The following is a 20,524-nucleotide window of genomic DNA, read 5'->3' on the forward strand; positions in this document are numbered from 1 at the left end:
ACCATTCACTTGAGGATTCAAAAAAACAAACTGTGTAGTGTGTGAAATGATAGATTCATGAGTCTATCAAGAAATAAGTACACCAAAAATGACATCATATGAATAGCATGTTTAATTGCTTCCTACTTGTCTCAACCCAAAACTTGGAAGAATCTCAGTATTTTGTTGTTTTTTTAAAAATTCTATTATGTTGAGTGACTTGCTCAATAAAAACTTAACTAGTTATCACAATAATAATGGTGATGATAACTATTGATTGATGACGATGTGTTAAAGGAATCAGAAAATTTAGAAATGGAGTTGAAATACATGAAGAATTCTTACACAAAAGATGATGCCCAGGTAATCACAATCTCCAGTAAAGACAGAATAGAAGGTAATATGTTAAAAATATAAGGGATTCAAGTTAGATAGAAGAAAGAATTTGGTGACTATGAAAGTTGTTATCATAATCAATATCTGAAGGAGACAAGTCTTCTTTGAAGGCAGTTTGAGTAGAGGCTGGGTTCCGGTATATTTAGGTCTAAGTATGGTTCTGACTGGGGAGAGTGAAATAAACTCAATGTAACTTTCAACCATTTTCTAGATTATCACTGGAAAAAGATTATTAGTCTAAGAACCTAAGTATTAAAAGATTTTTAAAGAACAATTTTGACCATAATTATAATTTTGTAAGCAACCTTGTGTCAAAAAAAGGTTTTCTATTTCTTTTGAAATCTACCACATCTAGAATTCTGTATGTAGAGGGTGCTCAATAAGTATTAACTAATCAGATATAATAAAGGATACTCCTGTTTGGGTTTTACTTTATCTTTGAGGGCAAATTTAGAAGATTTTTCCTGGTCCTTTTCATATTCCTTGAAATCACTCTTGGTATATTTCCCGCCTGTTTATTACGGAAAAAAAGAAATGGTTGGGTTAGGTGACAAATACAGAACTTAATAAAAAGAATGAATTGCTAATGCCCCATGAAAGAACCCGCAGAAGTTTAACTAAACCACGGGCTTCTTTTATTAATTTCATTTGTTAAACTTTAGAGCTGGAAGGGACTGAAAAAAGCATCTAGTTCAACTCATTCCTTTTCCACATGAGGAAACAAGCTGAAAGAAGTTAGCAGAGCCAGGACTAGAACCCATATTCCCCAGCTCCTGCTTATGGTTATTTGGACTGGAAAAGGTCACACTAACTCATCTCTCCATTACAAATTTGACTGAAATCAGGTAGCTTGACAGATGTAGGCAGATGCTGCCATCTAATGGTTGAAGAGAATACTGCAACAAAAAATACACAAGGGGTATACAATACATGTGTTCCTTAAAGAGTGGGCATAACTTGGCAAAATAACTTTAGACATAAGTCTTCTTAGCAAATTATGAATAAATGTATTCATGAATAAGCAGACTGAAAAACACTCACACACAGCATACTATTGTTCTCCATCAGGAAAAGACCTCATCATGAAAAACTTACATGATCCTGTTCTTATTAATAGCACAAGTTCTTAGAACCCATAGGTATTTACATTTAAAATAGTAGAGAAACAAAGGAATAGAAACAACATACCTTTCCCTCTCCATTTAACTTTTGCAACGGACTGGCTAAAATCTACATGTATTCTTCTGTCATCTATAAGCACATTATCCATTTTGAAAAAGGCTTTTTCACAATCTTCTTCCTAAAGCAATTATTATTTTTTAAAGTTAATTCATTATCATATTTCTACAGCTAAGTAAATATGATAAAATCAAAAGTTGAAAAAACCTACCAGTAATTACGGATGCACATAAACAATTAAAACATGAATGATTTACAAAAAGAATATCCACATACTTCAGAAAGGTAAAAACTGCTTGAATACTCTTGTTTTATTTTGTTTTTGTTTTTTGCTGGGCAATGAGGGTTAAGTGACTTGCCTAGAGTCACACAGCTAGTTAAGTGTCAAGTGTCTGAGGCTGGATTTGAACTCAGGTCCTCCTGAATCCAAGGCCAGAGCTTTATCCACTGCACCACCTAGCTGCCCCCTTTGGTTTTTTTTGTTTTGGTTGGTTTTGGTTTTTGGTTTTTGCAGGGCAATGAGGGTTAAGTGACTTGCCCAGGGTCACACAGCTAGTTAAGTGTCAAGTGTCTGAGGCTGGATTTGAACTCAGGTCCTCCTGAATCCAAGGCCAGCACTTGCTTGAATACTCTAAGCCCCTGTCAAACCCCTCCTGCTGGAGGGGCAGTATGATGTAGAGGCCTGGGGGTCAGGAGACCAGGATTCAACTCCAGTCTCCACTATTAACTAGCTAGCTTGAGCAAGTCACAACCTCTGGAAGGTTCAGATTCCTCACCTTTAACAGAAGGACATTTGCATCAGCTACTTCAGGGTTATTATGAAGAAAGCATTTTGTAAACTATCAAGTGCTCCATGAGAAGTCCTTACTATTTATAGATACAGCCCCGGGCTTGCTTACGGCCTCTCTGTGCCTCTCCTTTGCCCTCACCTTTAATTCTTTGGAGACTGCTGTGATCTGTGATCCCCTCTTCCTCTATTATAGATAAGGCTTTCAAAACCATACCTTGCCTACATTCAGTGAAGGGGAGTTTAAAATAAATCACTAAGACTGTGAGAACCATGAACATGAGTGAAATACATTTCCTGATTTTAAAGTAAGGAAGTAAGAGATCAGCAAAGATTTTCTTTAAAATATGGAGTGCTAAGGAAATCTCATCAAATTAACAGATCCCCACCAAAGTTGACTGAAGCTGAGGCACTCTGTTCTGACCCTGAACCGGCTACAGGATTAGTAGACTGAGCTGGGCTCCAACCAAGGCCAGCCCCTCAGGGCTGCTGGAAGTATGTGCCCAACAAGAATCTTATCAAGTGACTTTACTGGAAAATCCAAAATGCACTGATCATTCCAGGTAGTATGAACCAGTCTAACCTATGAAGATGTGGCAATTTTCCAGCTTTCCAAGTACAGCTGTCACAATATACACACTACCCAGCTGATTTAGCCCCAAATGAAGGAGTACTAACAAGTGGAAGGAACAGACTCTGACAGAGCTGGCCTAAGACCCTGAAACCAAGAGTGTTGGGAGGAGCAATACTTCCAGCACGTGACCACAGCGTGATGTCATTGTAGAAAGCAATCCTTTGGGAGGTGCAGTCTGGCAACTGTTCCTGCAGGTGCTATTGCTACAACTACTGAACACACAGAAAAGGAAGTTCTCACCACTGAAATCCTCGGAACTGTCAAATGGTTCCACATCAGAAACTGATTTTATCAGTGGAAAAGACATTAAAGAGGCATCACCACCTGCTTTGCTGCTGCACCCTGGGGAACATAGGATTTCTCCATCTGATCTGCAGCTGGAACTCGTCATCTCTACCATTCAAATAGCTCACTTTTCTACTGTATCCCAGCTAGCATGATACTTCGTACACAGTAAGCACTAATATTTTATTCATTCATTCACTCAAGTAAGCGAGTATCATTGTAAAATTTCACTCATTCTTACAATAGCCTAGCCAATATTCTCCCAGATGAATTCCTGTGCAATAAAGTTAACTGTCTAATCCAAGAATTATTTTGTGGTAGTCACAACTAGTGATTACTCTATGAAGAGATGGCTGTGAGGTGCATATATCTGTATACAGCAGAAAGTAATTGAAGCATAATGTCGAGAACAATGGAGGTAACACCATGACCTGGTCAGATCCCATCCCATCTGGAGCGTTTTGATCAGAACTGGGTGACATTTTAGGGTGACGGGAGAGGGCCAAGTAAAGCTCAAACAGGAAAAGCTTCAAAAACATAACATCTAAAATAATAATGGCAGGCCACAGTACATGGTGCTTTAAAGTTTGCAAAATGCTTTACATGACTACTATCTCATTTGATCCTCAAAACCATGAAGTAATATGAGATATAATTATTTCCATTTTACAGATGAGAAAACTGAGGCTGTGAGAGGGTGTCTCATCCAGAGTTATGTTCCACAGCCACTAAGTGTCTAAGGCGGCATTCATATTCAGGTTTCCATGAATCCAAATCCAGCACTCTGTCCATTATACCACTCGCTGAATAACAAGATCAACTAAAGGAACTAGGGGTGTTTATTTTGGAGAAGAGAAGGCTTTAGAGGAAAAAGATGCTAGTTATTGAATATTGAAAAGGCTACATGTAAAAGAGAAATCCTGGTTCTTCTTAGTCTCAGAGGGCAGAACTAGGAACAAAGAATTATCTAAATTGCTTAAGAGGCACATTTTGGCTCAGAAAACTAGAACAATGTATTGAAATTGCCAAGAGGCAGATTTTCCCTAGGAAAAACTTCATAACAATAAGATCTACCCACGCAAAGCCCATGGGTAGGGGAGCAGCTATACAAATTGTGGTATCTGAATGTAATGTAATATATTTTTTTTCCTTTTATTTTTTTTTGGCAGGGCAATGAGGGTTAACTGACTTGCCCAAGGTCACACAGCTAGTAAGTATCAAGTGTCTTAGACCGGATTTGAACTCAGATCCTCCTGAATTCAGGGCCGGTGCTTTATCCACTGCACAACCTAGCTGCCCCAATGTAATGTAATATTAATGCACCATTATAAATGATGAACATGATGAACATAGAACAAGATGGAAAAGATTTATAAGATGTGAAACAGTGAAGTAAACAGAGTCAAGAAAGACCGCAACAACCTAAGTGGAAAGAACCATCACAAAACAATCAAAAGGAAATGTTGCAAAATTACAAAGAACAAGCATGTCCCCAAAGAAGGAGCTATGAGAAGACATTGGCAACCCACTCCTTTGTAGAGGCGGGAGGTCTATGGCTTCAGTATATGTTTTCAGACTTTTCTATGTTGACATACTGATCAGTTTGGTAGATTTGTCCTTTTTTTTTTAATCTTCAAAAAATATTATTGGTTATAGGGGATGGCTCTCTAGGAGGAAAGAGGGAGAGGGATACTGGGAAAAATCTGGTGATGTAAAAACACGCCCAAATTCATTAAAAAAAAATCTATCCACAGTAGCAGTGAGCCATTTGGGGAAATTCTGGGCTACCCTTAATTAGAGCTATCCAAGGACAGGCAGTAAGACCACTTTTCAGGAATACTATAGAGAGGATTCCTGCTCAGGCAAGGGTTATACTAAATGACCCCCGAGGTCCCTTCCAACTCTGAAGTGCTATGATTCTAGGACAAGTGTCCACATTCTAATGTCTGAGTCACGAATATCAAGGGATGGAACTAACTCTCAAGGATCATCTAGTGCAATTATCTTATTTTAAAAAAGAACAAAGTGAGGACCAGAGAGATTTCAAGCTAGGATCAAGAACCAGGTCTCCTATATTCTGGCCCAATTCCATTTCAATACCCTGTCCCACTCCCTGCAAAAGTGCATTAAAATGTATTAAAATCTTGATTAAATACGGCTCCTGGATTATGAAATACATTTTCCAAAACGATTTAGGCTCTAAATGTAAACTAATATACACTCGTTTGAAACCACAAACTAAAATATGGGTAAAGAAATAACAACAAATGATACATCCTAACCTTTTACAAAGAGTCACCTTTTTCTCAACTGGCTAAACAAGAAATTACTTGTAAGAGATTAAATGAAGACAGTACTAATACAGTATTGACATGGGGCTTAGAACATATAAAGGAATTAAGGGACTATTAAAGTTTAAACTGGCCAACTAGATATCAGAAAGGCCACACCTAAGAAGTACTGGGAGATAAAATTCTACAGCAACAAAGTCAGTTAGGCATGAATACTACCTGAGCTAGGAGACAGAAAACTCCAAAGGTCAGGACTATCATTCCAAAACGATGATCCCTCTGACTCTCAGGAATCTTTCCCCAGCCCAAAAGGAATTTCCCATTGTCAGGTGGTCACCCCATCTATCCTCGATAAAAGCGTGGGCCTTCCTTCTGTTTGAAGAGGAGAATGTTTCTAAGCCATCTCCTTTCCTTGAGGTGAAGACTCAACTTCCCTCTCAGTCACTTCCTCTAGCAGCCAAATAAAAGATCATTTTATTCTAACTGGACTGTGTGCCAGAGTGTAATTCTTTACAGAGGAATACCTAAGGACCCCCACCACCAATTTCCCTCCTGACAGGATCAAAACCTAAAATCCCATATCATAACAAAAGAGAACAAAACAGGTATGAATCTAAATGTTTCTTCAGTATGGCATACCTTTTCAAATTCAATAAATGCATAACAAAGGGACTCTCCAGTCTTCCAGTCACGAATAACTTCACAACTGAAAAAAATAAGAAGGGATTAAAATTTTAACTTAATACGGAAGGGGAAGGTACCAGCAATACAAAAGGCAAAATAAAATAAGTCAAGTGAACACTAATGCAGAGTTACTAGAGCTTGAATTCTTCCTATTTTGACTAAATAATGTCAAAATTGAATACATTTACAAAGGAGAAGTCTTGACCTAGAACAGCCTAACTGCCCAATACCATTAGGTCCCATGTATTCAATAAAAGGAAGGATGGTATAAAAGTATTCTAATTTTTTTCCCCTCACTAGTAAGGGTCAACTTAATTTTGCCCAACCCTAAACTTAAATTATATTTCTTATTAGATTTTTGTGTAAACATCAGTTTATTTTTAAATGGCCATAGCCATAGCTAGCTGTGTGACCCTGGGCAAGTCACTTAACCCCAATTGCCTCACCCCCCCCAAAAAAAAACACTATGGGAAACCATTAATTAACTATTTTAGAGATGAAGTATTAGAAACAAGGTCTATCTTCCAAATGCAATGAATATTTACCAATGAAAGCTAAACTAAGAATCAGTTTATGCACTGATTAATACATAATAATATAGAAATTTATACTCTCTGGCAAAGTATCCTATTTATTTCCTTTTCCCCCTCAAATGATTAAGAATTACCTTTTTATGGGCCCAAATCTTGAGAAGATTATTTCCAGATCTTCATCTGTTGTCACTGGATTCAATTTGCACACAAACAGGACATTTTCTGGAGGTTTGATATCTGCATCAGGTAAATCTCCAACCTGAATTTAAAATAAAAATGAAAATGTCATTTTCTTTAGTAAAAATGTTTTTAAAAATTCTAATTAGGGGGCAGCTAGTTGGTGCAGTGGATAAAGCACTGGCCTTGGATTCGGGAGGACCTAAATTCAAATCCAGCCTCAGACACTTGACACTTACTAGCTGTGTGACCCTGGGCAAGTCACTTCACCCTCACTGCCCCACAAAAAAACAAAAATTCTAATTAGTCTCACAAAGTTTGCTAATAAATCTGAATCTGTATTTATGAAATGAAGGTTCAAGGAAATTAATCATTAATAAATATTTTTACATGCAAAATAATACAAAATGTTCCTGATGATGGGAACAACTAAATGGGCCAAGGGCCCCTAGAATATTCCTTCCTCCACACTCTCACCTCCAGCACCCTGTTGAGTCACTTGCCCCCAAGAGTTCCACAAAAACAACAGAATATGAGACCTCCACTTCCTAAGTTTCTGATGATGTTATTGTGGGGAATATAGTGATTGTGGGGAAAATTACATTTCCCTAAAACTTGAATAGTGTGCATCAGTAAGCAGTCTATGATAAACATTGTTTGGATAGAAAGACAAAAGGGACAGGAAACCATTATTCTCCTCACTCCACTGTCAAGAGTAGTCAATAATAAAGATATTTAAAATGAAGAAAAAAAGATTATCTCTCACTGAAGTTACCTATCATCTACAAAGTATGGATTTTAAATGATGCATTCTTTTCCTAAAGGGAAGCAGGGGAGCCGGAGTGAAGGAGAAAAAGAGTGAAAGTTGGAGAGGACTAAAGGCAAACTGGTCCAAGCAGCGGCAGCAGCCAGCATACCCATAGGTGAGAGGTGGCGAAAAAACTGACAGGTTGTATTTTAATTTTGTTATCCTTGTTTCTACTTTTAATTCTAAATTTATTCACCTAAATAAACCCCATATTTGCTTTAATTAAAAAAGGCATTTTAATCTTTTGCTTATCAATTTGGGAGGAGCAAGTGTGGGGAAATTTTATAAACGGCCCATATTAGAATAATAGTAGTCAGACAGACAGCCAGTCAAAAGTCTCCAGATTAGGCCCCCAGTTAGATTAGACCCCAGTAAGTTAACAAAAATATTCTTACATTTGAATGACGACCACAAAGGGACTTACGGCCCAATTATAATTGTTCTAAAGATATAATTTTTCACATAAGTACAATTATATAATTTTTCAGATAGTTAATTTTTTTTTACATCCCCTTCATGCCACATAGCTCCTTCTAGAATTACAATTACAATTTCATCATAAAACATTAAAAAATACACATGGAAGACCCTTAGTTTTACATTGCCTCAGGAAACAAAAATCTATCTTAGGATGCTTTATTTAAAAAAACGACAACAATCTTTTAACAAGTTCTCTGTTTTATGCTGGACTTTGTAGCAAATGTACTTCAAAAATACTTTTTCAAACTGTTATAGTTCTACAGAGAGATTAGAATATAGGATGCATTTAGCATGTGAAAAATTCCTGTCCAAGGCAAGTTTGTACAAAATAACAGTATAGGAATAATGCTAACCTTATTAGGAAATAGATATACTCTAGCCAGAGAAGTTGCTAGTTGTTATGAACCCTTTCTATCCCCAGTCCTTAGCATAATGCTTTACATATTAAGTGCTTAATAAATGTTGTAATGGATTCAATACAGAAATATAACAGTCACCTAAGAATATTGCCAGGAGGGTCAAAACTCAGACTAGGCTAAAAAAAGGCTAGGAGAGCTAACGACAACAAAAATGAGTTTTTAAAAGCTCAATCGGGAAAAAAGATGACCAAAGCAGGCTGCTGCTCAAGGCCCACAGGACAATCACCAAATTTCAGAACCGCAAGGGATATGAGAAGCCATCTAAGCCCAATCCATCCTCTAAAATGGGTCCTGTCTACATCACACCCAGGTGCTCATTCAACTCTTTCCTGGAGATGTTTGGAGGGTGTGGGCTCCCGAGGTCATCTTTTCCATTTTTGGAAAGTTCGAATTGCTCCTCCCCTCCACGCCATATAACTTCCGCTCCAATACTCCCCCTTCCCTCCCCTTTTACTGTCACCACTCTGGTGGAGGCCCATGACACCTCAAGCCTGGGCCACTGCAATAGCTGCTGGTGGCACTGCCTGCCTCAGATCTCCCCTCCCTCCAAACCATCCTCCATTCAGTCACTAAAGTGATTCTCCTCAAGTGCAGGTCTGGCCACGTCACTCCACCACACTTCCTCCATAAATTCCAGGGGCTCCCTATAGCCCTCAGGATCAAATACAAAATCATCTGTTCAGCATTCAAAGCCCACCCCCCCCTTCCACCTTCTTACACCTTGCCCCACACCACATACTCTGATCCAGTGACAGGGGCCTCCAGGCCAATCCACAAACAAAATGCACCATGTCTCATCGCTAGGCATTTCCCCTGGCTCTCCCCTGGCATGCTCTCCCTTCTCTGCTCTGACTAGTGACCTCCCTGACTTCCTGTATGTCCCAACTAAAATCCCACCTTCCACAGGAAGCCATCCCTAGCCCCTCATTCCCAGTGCCTTCCCTCTACTAGTTCTCTCCTTTTATCCTGTATAGGGCTTGTTTGTATATATTTGTTTGCAGGTGGTCTCCTCCCTTAGACTGTGAGCTCCTTCATGGCAAGGACTGTGTTTTACCTCTTTTAGTATCCCTAGAGCTTAGCATACTATCTGACACAGAGTAGGTATTTTATAAATATTTATCGATTGACTGGTCAAAATTATCAAAGCAAGAGTTGCCCTGCATTCAAAGACACAAATACCACTTAAGAAGTATGTAAAAGAATATATTCAAGAAGAAAGTTATGGGGGACAGCTAGGTGGCACAGTGGATAAAGCACCAGCCCTGGATTCGGGAGGACCTGAGTTCAAATACAGCCTCAGACACTTGGCACTTACTAGCCATGTGACCCTGGGAAAGTCACTTAACTCTCATTGCCCCACCCCCCCAAAAAAAGAGAGAGAGAAAAACAGAAAGAGAAGAAGAAAGTTATCTTACCATTTCTAAAAGAATAGCCTGAGTTTTTGCCTCCTTCTCAGCCATTATTTCTTCAATTTCTTCAGCTGATCTTCCTTTGAAATCATCAATTTCTTCATCTGCTCCTATCCGGCCACTCTACAAGGGGAAAAGGTTATTTTGTTAACAAAACCAAAACTTTTTGATCCATATATTTAAGGAACAAAAATTTGGTGCATATAAAAGACAAGGTAACTTTTCATGATTTGTTCAATATAGTTTGAGAAAAACAATCAGGAGTAAGCTTACAAAGCTGATGAAATTAATCTAATGCCAAACAAAATGAGCTGCAGAGCAACCAAAATAATTAAGATGCCTAGAATTAGCCAGTGCCCAACAAATTATTGAACTCCAAAAAGTAAACAATGCCAAAAATGGTAACCAAAAAGTTCACAAAGTTGTGTTTTAGGCCACACATCACCAACACCAATCTCACAGGCATAAAGAACTTCCACATGAGTCCTCTCCCAAATGTAACTGGGCACATTCTCTGCAACTTAGTCTTGGAGAGTTGCCCAGAGCACTAAGACATTAAGTGACTAGCCAGGATGGGTCAGATGTGGGACCTGAACCCAAGTCTTCTCGCCTTTAAGGCTGGCTATCTCCTCACCAGGTTGTAATCTCCACTGATTCAGAAGAGTCCCTCGATTGAAAGGCTCTCCCTAGGAAACCAGTTCAGTTTGGATCTTGGAGACCATCTTAGACAAAACCAAACTAGTACCCACACAGATCAGTAATGTCAGAGGTAGGTTGGTATTAACATTACTCCAAACACCCTCTGCTCCCCCTTCTCCCCCTAGCTTACCTGACACTTTTGGTCTATTCCAATCAAGACCCACATCCCTAGAAATAAGCTCTGTAGCTAGGGTGGTAAGAAAAATTCAAGTCAAAACAGCTAATACACTTTGTAGTTAAGACCTACATTTCAATAGATGGACAGAAATAGAACAAAGAGAGAACATAAGAAGTACAGCAGCAAAGGAAATCTATGTGTGTCTTTATGGAATGATGGTCACATCAAAATCATGGGGGTGGCCAAGACAGTGCTTGTACCACTCAGCTCTGTGGAGGACAGCAGGGAAAAGAAAACTAACTATAAGCTTCTCTAGTTAGCACCTAAGTGAGCCCTACAGAAAAAAGTTATTCTAACAAAACATAATTCTGAAAAAATCATTTTAGTGTGAAAAGCATATCCACCCATGACAAGGTTCACTCCCAAGAAGGTTCAGAAAAATCAAAGAATTTCTTAGATACAAAAGACCATACACAGATGCCATCTAGTCACACATCCCCAGATAAGAAAAAAGACCCCAAGAGGTGAAGTCACAAGCAGAAAGTAGCAAAGAATCAATATACTTACATCTAGTTGTTCCTTGGTCGGTTCTGGTGATCTATCAGGAATTGGTAAGCCAGCTGGGTCATCAAATGGATCATCTAAAATCACTGTATGATTTATCCTTACAAATGAAAAACAAGTTATATGTCTGAAGGAAAGTGTTTCAGAATCTACAAATTAGCTGTTAATTTTTTTAGTTAATAAAAAAAATAGCAATTTTTTAATTACTCAAGTCAAAAAAGAATCTATACCAAGTTCTTAAAATCTACTACTCCTAAAGAAATCATTTGTCTGTGTTTTCATGTTATTTATGACTATCTGATATGATGTTCATCTGCAATGACCTCTAAAGTAGAGAATTACTCAAATGTTGAAATCTTAAAACTTTTGCCCTGTTTCTTCATTACGTATAGGATCTCCTAAAAGCACAGGAATTTACTTTCCTAGAAAAAGTTAATAGCCATTAGTACTATTATTAACATCAAGGTAGATTATTTTAAAGGGTTTTTTTCCCCCAAACAACTAATAATTACAATAATCGTGTAATTATTTTAAAAGAAATGCAAATGGGGGCAGCTAGGTGGTGCAGTGGTTAGAGCAGCGGTCCTGGAGTCAGGAGTACCTGAGTTCAAATCCGGCCTCAGACACTTGACATTTACTAGCTGTGTGACCCTGGGCAAGTCACTTAACCCCAATTGCCTCACTTTAAAAAAAAAAAAAAAGAAAGAAATGCAAATGGTCATGGCTATAAGTGTTCTTACAGACTTCCATTAAACCACTTTTCATTCCTCTTAAGGAACAATTCCTACGCATCATCACTATTAAAAAATATTTATTAAGTGCTCAAATGAACATAAGTATATGCAGAGAGGTCAAGACTAAAATATTAATTTGATATTCACTGATCTTTACAAGGCTCAGCTCAACTTCCATCCCCTTCCTAAGACCTATTATAATTTAATTAATAATCCACACATCACATACCAGGTACTAAACCTGATGGGAGCCTCCACATGCACATTACACAAACACACACACACTCTTCACTCAGTTCTGAGTGCATGCCTAGTCCTAGTCACTGCATATTTATTTTATATATATCTTGTATTTACCTATCTATAAACATTCTACCCACCTCACCCACCAAGTAGAATGTAAAAGGTCCTTAAAGGAAAGGATTATCTCACTTCTCTATTGGGGGGGGGGGGGAAGGCAATTGGGCTTAAGTGACTTGCCCAGGGGTACACAGCTAGTTAAGTGTCAAGTGTCTGAGGTGGGAGTTGAACTCAGGTCCTTCTGAATCCAGAGCCGGTGCTCTATCCACTGCGCCACCTAGCTGCCCCTCACTTCTCTATTTTTATCAGAGTTCCTGTCACATAGTAAAGACCCAATAAATATCTGTTGATTGAGTTAATGACGATAGTGAACCTAAGCTCGTAAAGTCTACTTTAGTAAAAAACGGGCTCTGGCAGGTACAATCAAGCTGAAAAGGCCCCAGCTACAGGCCTGATGGCAGACTATCAATCTGTTGCCCAGGACCCGACCTAGGTAATTTCAGAGCAGCTCATCACCAGACAGCTGGCCACAGAGCCACTCGTGAAGTCTTCTAAGGCATCAAGGAGTTGCAATTTGTTATCAGAATGTGAAGTCTACCTACATGTTGATGAAATCACAAATCCTTAAAGCTCTATATGTGTACTATAAATGGTAATCACACCTGATATCTTGATAAGGTACAAAGTCTTTGTCCACAAACGTCTCATTAATTTTCTTGATGACATCCATTCCTTCTGTTATTTCACCAAATACTGTATGCACACCATCGAGGTAATCTAGGTTTTCTCCTGTGGTAATGAGAAACTAGATGTGAAAAAGAGAGAATATATATTACTACATAATAAATGCAAATACATTTAGAAAGCATGTAGCCAAAATTAGTCATGAATATAATTCACACAAAAATATACAAAATGGATTACATCTAAAGAGATTTTTTTTGCATAACTTCAAAATAGTAGGGTGACAAGTGGTTTCCTAATGCAAGCATAAATTTTGAAAACTTAGTTCAACTATGTGTTGTATGTGTGTGTCTGCATGTGCACGTGCACATGTTAATATAGAGACAGTAATTTCTGAAGTTGTGAAAATTGCCTAGTTTCAAATGGAACTAATTTCAATGCATGTGGTGGAAAAACCCAGGTTATCAAAAAAATAAGAACACATTAAAGATCTTAAATGCTGGCATTATCATAGTCATCTCTAGTGTGAGCTGACACTCCCCAGCTTTGAGGAAGGCCCTTCACCTGCCTAGGCCTAATTTTTCAACAGTTAATATTTGTAACAACAACAACAACAATAATAATAATAGCTGCTTAGATTGAAGTGCAACCTCCAAATTTACAAAGTCCTTTTGCAAATGTTTCATTGGACCTAATATAATCTGTACACATCTTGCGAGGTAGATGATACCTGTAATTAGCATGCTCATTTTACAGACAAGAAAACTGAGGCTTAGATAGTAAAGTGATTTGACCATCATCACACGAGTAGTAACTGTAAGAGCTAGGACTAAAACCCAGGTCTTCTGATTCCCAATCCCACACTCTTTCCTCTACACCGAGTAAAAACAATAGAAGGAATTGGCCTAGAAAATATCCAAAATCTCTTTTAGATCCTTCATTAATTTCCTATTTAATTGATTTCTTTTTCATTAAAGAATTTTAAAGGATTAGCGGGTGTTTAAAAAAATTAAAAATAAAAACCAAATTGTAATTAAGCAGTTAAAAAAGGCTAAGGTGTAAATGACTGAATCAGAGATAAAATAAAATAATTCCCTTACAATGAAAACTGTTGAAGCATGAGAATGGGAAGATGGAGGTGTGGTAGGAAGCAGGGTGTGGGCTCCCATCCACAAAGTTCTCCAAACAGATCTAGAAAATGCACCAGACCAGATCCTTATAAGGAAATCCAGAAAAAGTCACTGTGTGTCCTTTGTCCAGCCCAGTTTGGCATAGGAAGGTCTGTGGACAATGGGGACCAGGTCAGGCCAAGAAAACACTGCAGCTCACACAATCCAGCATCCAGGGAAAGATTGTGCACCAGGACATGAGGAGGTTCCAGAGCCATACCAGACCACCACCAGACCTATACCATGACACTAACAGGGAAAAGTGTGTCACCCGGTACCCAGTTTCAGGTCACAGATCTAGGGCAGAGTGGGAAGGGGACCTGCTCACAGTGGCAGAGTGGTAGCTTTCCTAGGTAGGAGACCTTGCAGGGTGAATAGGAGAAAGTTCAGAAGCAAGCAGCAATGTCGTAGATCATACTCCAGGAACACGGTGAGATTGCAGCATCTAGTCTACCTTGCAGAGGAATAAGGCAAGAATCCCAGACCAAAGGGGAGTCTATAGTTCTATCACTCAGAACCACTAGCTGATCATAGCACAGCAGTCTACTCTTACATGAATCCAAACCAAGGATCAGACCAATGAAAGCCTGCAGGTCCTCAGAATGTCCCTGAGATCCCAGGAGTAACATAATACTCAAAAATCCAAGAAAGCAACAACAGCAACAGCACAGACCTTCCCTCCAGAAGCGTGACAAAGCCCAGCCCTAACATCAAGGCCAAAGTAAAGAAGTAGGCTAGAAGAATGCCCCCCCCCCAAAAAAGAACCCCAACTAATGAACTATTATGATGTCATGGACATTCAAGAGAGGAGGAGGAGGAGAAAGAATCCACCTCTATGATGAAGTTTAAGCCAAAACAGAAGGCTTATTGAAACAGAGTGCTTTAAGAAGCAGGTGGCCTGCCTCAGGGTCAGTATCCAAATCAATGGATTGTCCATGGCCAAGGAATAGAGTCCAAGGAAGAGCCAAGTGCAGGAAGAAAGATGTATGAAGAGGCTAATGTCAGAGGAAAATTAGGCAGATTTCTAGATATTTGAGCAGAATCAAGCCCACAAGCATTGCACTTATGTTTCTGTCCTTATCAACACTGAAATATTGGAATACTGGTGATATTCTGTTAATAGAGGAAGAAAGAGAGAATGGTTCATGGTTGAAGATGCCATTGAAGTTCTTCAATGTCATAAACATGTACATGCTGAGTATCTGGAAAAACTGAAGTTGGGCTGCTCACCAACCAATGGAAATTCCATGGTTTCCACTCTTGCAGACAAGAATTCTTTGTATGTAATTTCTGCATAGACTTTGGGGTTGCCATCTCCTCTAAGATAAATATATCTAGGTGACCATACACAGTCTCACAGGGAGAAAGGCTTCTGTGTTTGATATCTACATGTTTAACTGTCTTAATTTTCACATGTCGCATTATTCACATAAAACTGTCAGGCAGTTTTCAGATGTTCTGAAATATTTCCCTCTTCTTTAACAGCATAAAATATTTCAGAAAACCAAAGCCATATGGATTTTTTAAAAGATGCCTTAACTGTAAGCCCTTTCTCTTTCCCCAAATACACTTTTATTTTTGTTTTTCAGGGTGTTCTGCATTCTGGTTTTCAATATTGGTTGGTTTCCACACTAACGTACCATGGTGTGGTTGTCTGGTAGATTTTTTTTTTAAAGGATGTCAAAGGGAGAGACGACTAGATACTTTCCTAAAGTATCTACCTGCTGAAAGCAAGCCTCCTATAGTGGTTTTCAGTTTGTAGAGCTACTCATTTCAAAAGATTACAATTTTTTCCAGTACCACTTTCGGTTTCAGATATCTTATCAAACCTCACAATTTCTTGGAATGAAAAGAGAAAAGATGTGTACTGAACACCATTTCTTCTTTACCATAACAGAGAAGGTTTTTGGATACATGTGGCATGTTTTCTCTCCTTAAGATTTAAACATAGGGGGCAGCTAGGTGGCGCAGTGGATAGAGCACCGGCCCTGGATTCAGGAGCACCTGAGTTCAAATCCGGCCTCAGACACTTGACACTTACTAGCTGTGTGACCCTTAACCCCCACTGCCCAGGAAAGAAAGAAAGAAAGAAAAGAAAGAAAGAAAGAAAGAAAGAAAGAAAGAAAGAAAGAAAGAAAGAAAGAAAGAAAGAAAGAAAGAAAGAAAGAAAGAAAGAAAGAAGAAAGAAAGAAAGAAAGAAAGAAAGAAAGAAAGAAAGAAAGAAAGAAAGAAAGAAAGAAAGAAAAGAAAGAAAGAAAGAAAGAAAAGAAAGAAAGAAAGAAAGAAAGAAAGAAAGAAAGAAAGAAAGAAAGAAAGAAAGAAAGAAAGAAAGAAAGAAAGAAGAAAGAAAGAAAGAAAGAAAGAAAGAAAGAAAGAAAGAAAGAAAGAAAGAAAGAAAGAAAGAAAGAAAGAAAGAAAGAAAGAAAGAAAGAAAGAAAGAAAGAAAGAAAGAAAGAAAGAAAGAAAGAAAGAAAGAAAGAAAGAAAGAAAGAAAGAAAGAAAGAAAGAAAGAAAGAAAGAAAGAAAGAAAGAAAGAAAGAAAGAAAGAAAGAAAGAAAGAAAGAAACAAAAAACAAAAAACTTGAGTTCAAATCCGACCTCAGACACTTGACACTTACTAGCTGTGTGACCCTGGGCAAGTCACTCAACTTTCATTGCCCCACCAAAAAAAAAAAAAAAAAGATTTAAACATAGACGCCTTCTCCACTGCCTAGTATGGATGACATTTTACTATGAAATGCCAGTATCATAATCGGCTCATGAAAAACAGCATTAAGATTCAGGTTTATCTTCCATCTCCCTTTGCTTAACACCCTTTTCTACAGAATGCCTTAGGAAAAGCTTATGTTATTATTTTGTTTTGTTTGTTTGTTTTTTAAGGCAACGGGGGTTAAGTGACTTGCCCAGGGTCACACAGCTAGTAAGTGTCAACTCCTGGGCCGGTGCTCTATCCACTGCGCCATCTAGCTGCCCCTTATGTTATTGTTTTTAATGAAAAAACCCTACTTTATATAATTAGTCATTTTCATCACAGACTATCTTTTTAGTTGGTTTGTTTCATTAATCCACTGCTACAAATAGCACAATGGCATCAAGCTCAAATACTTTCTCATTCAGTTTCTGCCATTCCTTTTAGTCCCTGGGAGCCTCCTGATTATCTTTCCTGACAAACAACAGCCAACAGAATTTAAGATATCGAGGTATATGATGTATGATGATGGGGAGCTTACATCATTTTCAAACCTCTTAACTGTTCTACAAACCCCTCGAATTTCACTCCCAAAAAAAACTTAGGAACGAAACACTTTTGAAGCCCTTCAAATTTAGAAAAAGAATTATGATTGGGGTTTTTAAATCCTTTCACAGCTTAAAACGTTTAAGCCATTTAAAACCAAGAATCCCATCTAAAATGCAAATACCTCTTCTGGAATTCCTTCTTTCCTAATCTGGTAAGAATTGAGATTTAGCATTCTGAAGAGATGTGAAGATAAAAATCATTCTTCTATACATAATATATAAACATTTGTTTAAATATTCTATTTCTTGGAGAGTTCAAATCTGGCCTCAGACATTAGCTGTGTGACCTTGGGCAAGTCACTTAACCCCGTTTACCTCAGTTTCCTCAACTATAAAATGAGCTGGAGAAGGAACTGGCAAACCACTTCGGTATCTTTGCCAAGAAAACCCCAAATGGGGTCACAAAGAGTCACGCAGTACTAAAACAACTGAACAACAAGAAAATATTCTAAATTGCAAACAATGAGTGGAAAGTGGAAAGTACATGTAATTTAAACATTCTGTTATTCAATACACAAATTTTTAACCTACTTTTAAAACACAAATGTGTAAAATGCTACTATAAATGAAAACTGAGTGCTGTTTAAAAAAAAACACAAAAAGCAGAAAGAATAGAAGAAAATGTAAGGTATCACATAGCAAAAACACTTTACCTGGAAAACAAATCAAAGAGAAAAAAATCTAAGAATCACTGGACTATCTGAAAGCCATAACCAACAAAGGCAGCCCAGACATAACAGCTGAAGAAATTACAAAAGAAAACTACCCAGTAGTAGAAATAGAAAGAATTCATTAGCCACCTCCAGAAAGAGGTGAAATGAAAACTCCCAGGAAAATCACAGCCAAAATCCAGAGCTTCCAGGACAAAGAAAAAACACTAAGGAGACACAGTAAGGATCACATATGACTTAGCAGCCACCATTATAAAGTTGCAGAGAACCTGGAATAAGATATTCCAGAAGATAAAGAATATGGCCTTACAGACAATATTTCACCCAGTAAAACTGAGTATAATGGTTCCAGGGGAAAATGAACCTTTAATGAAATAGAGGAATTCCAAGAATTCCTCATGAAAAGACCAAAGTTGCAGAAGAACTTTGACATTCAAACAGGAATGAAGAGCAGCATAAAAAGGTAAACATGAGTGAACAATGATAAAGAACTAAACAGGGACAAACTGCTTACATTCAAACATGGGAAGATGATACATGATCCCTCAGAAACCTACCATCTTCAAGGGTCATCATACTACAAGTACAATTATACACAGCCTAGTAGTTGTTTGGTTATGTAACAATCATCTAATGAAAAGAAAGGAAGAGGAATACATGATGGGGGGCGGGAGGAGAAGAGAAAGAAAGAAGGGAAAGAAAGGTTAGGGAAAATTATTTAATACAATCAGGGTATGCAAGTAGACATTTATGCAAACAAGGAAAAGGGGGTAAGTGGAGTGGCTAAAATTTGAATTCTCATCTATCCAGTTGGGTACAGAAATACATTTCACTCAGCAAGGAAACAGGAAGGAAAGGGGGAGAAGGAATGTCATGGAAGGTAGACTAAGGGGCATAAATCATTAACAAAATAAACAATCTAAAGACACAACTAGGTTGCTCAGTGGATAGAGCACTGGACCTGGAATCAGGAGACCTAAATTCAAATCTAGCCTCAGACACTTATTAGCTGCATGACACAGGTCAAATCACCCAACCTCAGTTTGCTTTAATCCACTGGGGGGGCGGGGGGGGGGGGGGGGGGCAGCTAGGTGGTGCAGTGGATAAAGTACCAGCCCTGGATTCAGGAGGACCTGAGTTCAAATCTGGCCTCAGACACTTACTAGCTGTGTGACCCTAGGCAAGTCACTTAACCCTCACTGCCCTGGGAAAATAAATAAACAAACAAACAAACAAATAAATAAATGAAATCCACCAGAGAAGGAAATGGCAAATACCTCCAGTATCTTTGCCAAGAAAACCCCATGGATAGTATGGTCTATGGGGTCACAAAGTGTCAGGACATAACAGAAAAACTTAATAACAATAATAACAGCAAAGATGCACAAAAATATTTATAGCTCTTGAAAACAGGAAAGAGGGGCAGCTAGGTGGCACGGTGGATAGAGCACCGGCCCTGGAGTCAGGAGTACCTGAGTTCAAATCCAGCCTCAGATACTTAACACTTACTAGCTGTGTGACCCTGGGCAAGTCACTTAACCCCAATTGCCTCACTAAAAATTAAAAAAAAATTTTTTAATTAAAAAAAAAAAAAGAAAGTAGCAAAGAATGGGAATTTGAAGGGCTGCCTATAAATTTAGGAATGGATGAACATATATGTGTGTACATATATATATACACATACATACACATATACAAGCATACATGTATTGTATATGTGTGTGTGTGTACACACATACACATAGATGCGCGTGAGCGCGTGTGTGCGCACACACACACACACACACACACACACACACACACACCCAGGATTTCAGAAGACTAATGAGGAAATATGCTACCCACTTCCTCATAGACAGGTGAAGGACTCAGAAGGCAGATTTTTTTCTTTTTTTTGGTAAATGGCCAACATGGAACTTGACTATACATGTTTGTAATGGTTTTTATTTTTCTTGGGTTCTCAGTTGGGAGGAGGGTAAAAGGGCAGATCCTGGTTCATTAAAACAAATGTGGGTTTTTTTCCCCAAATAAAACTTTAAAATTGGTTAACTGAGGGGGGCAGCTAGGTGGCACAGTAGATAAAATCATCCCTGGATTCAGGAGGACCTGAGTTCCAATCCAATCTCAGATACTTGACACTTACTAGAGTTACTGTGTGACCCTGGGCAAGTCACTTAACCCTCACTGCCAGGGGTAGGGGTAGGGGTGGGAATTGTTTACTGAGGAA

The 20,524-nt window shown here is 38.4% G+C and overlaps 1 protein-coding gene and 1 pseudogene across 1 annotated transcript in view; one reads left to right on the top strand and one right to left on the bottom strand.

The window, feature by feature from the left end:
* Positions 1 to 20,524, bottom strand: part of PPIL4 (peptidylprolyl isomerase like 4) — a 36,754-nt gene that overhangs the window by 12,754 nt on the left and 3,476 nt on the right. Inside the window, exons 5-11 of the mRNA XM_044004118.1 lie at positions 13,139 to 13,281; positions 11,446 to 11,542; positions 10,068 to 10,184; positions 6,903 to 7,027; positions 6,191 to 6,257; positions 1,564 to 1,675; positions 790 to 886 (exon numbers count right to left, since the gene is read on the bottom strand). Of these exons, the coding sequence (XP_043860053.1) occupies positions 790 to 886; positions 1,564 to 1,675; positions 6,191 to 6,257; positions 6,903 to 7,027; positions 10,068 to 10,184; positions 11,446 to 11,542; positions 13,139 to 13,281 (758 nt within the window). The remainder of the gene's footprint in view (positions 1 to 789; positions 887 to 1,563; positions 1,676 to 6,190; positions 6,258 to 6,902; positions 7,028 to 10,067; positions 10,185 to 11,445; positions 11,543 to 13,138; positions 13,282 to 20,524) is intronic.
* Positions 15,165 to 15,657, top strand: LOC122755538 (annotated as a pseudogene).

The sequence above is a fragment of the Dromiciops gliroides genome, chromosome 4, assembly GCF_019393635.1.
Source record: "Dromiciops gliroides isolate mDroGli1 chromosome 4, mDroGli1.pri, whole genome shotgun sequence".
NCBI classification, from domain to species: domain Eukaryota; kingdom Metazoa; phylum Chordata; class Mammalia; order Microbiotheria; family Microbiotheriidae; genus Dromiciops; species Dromiciops gliroides.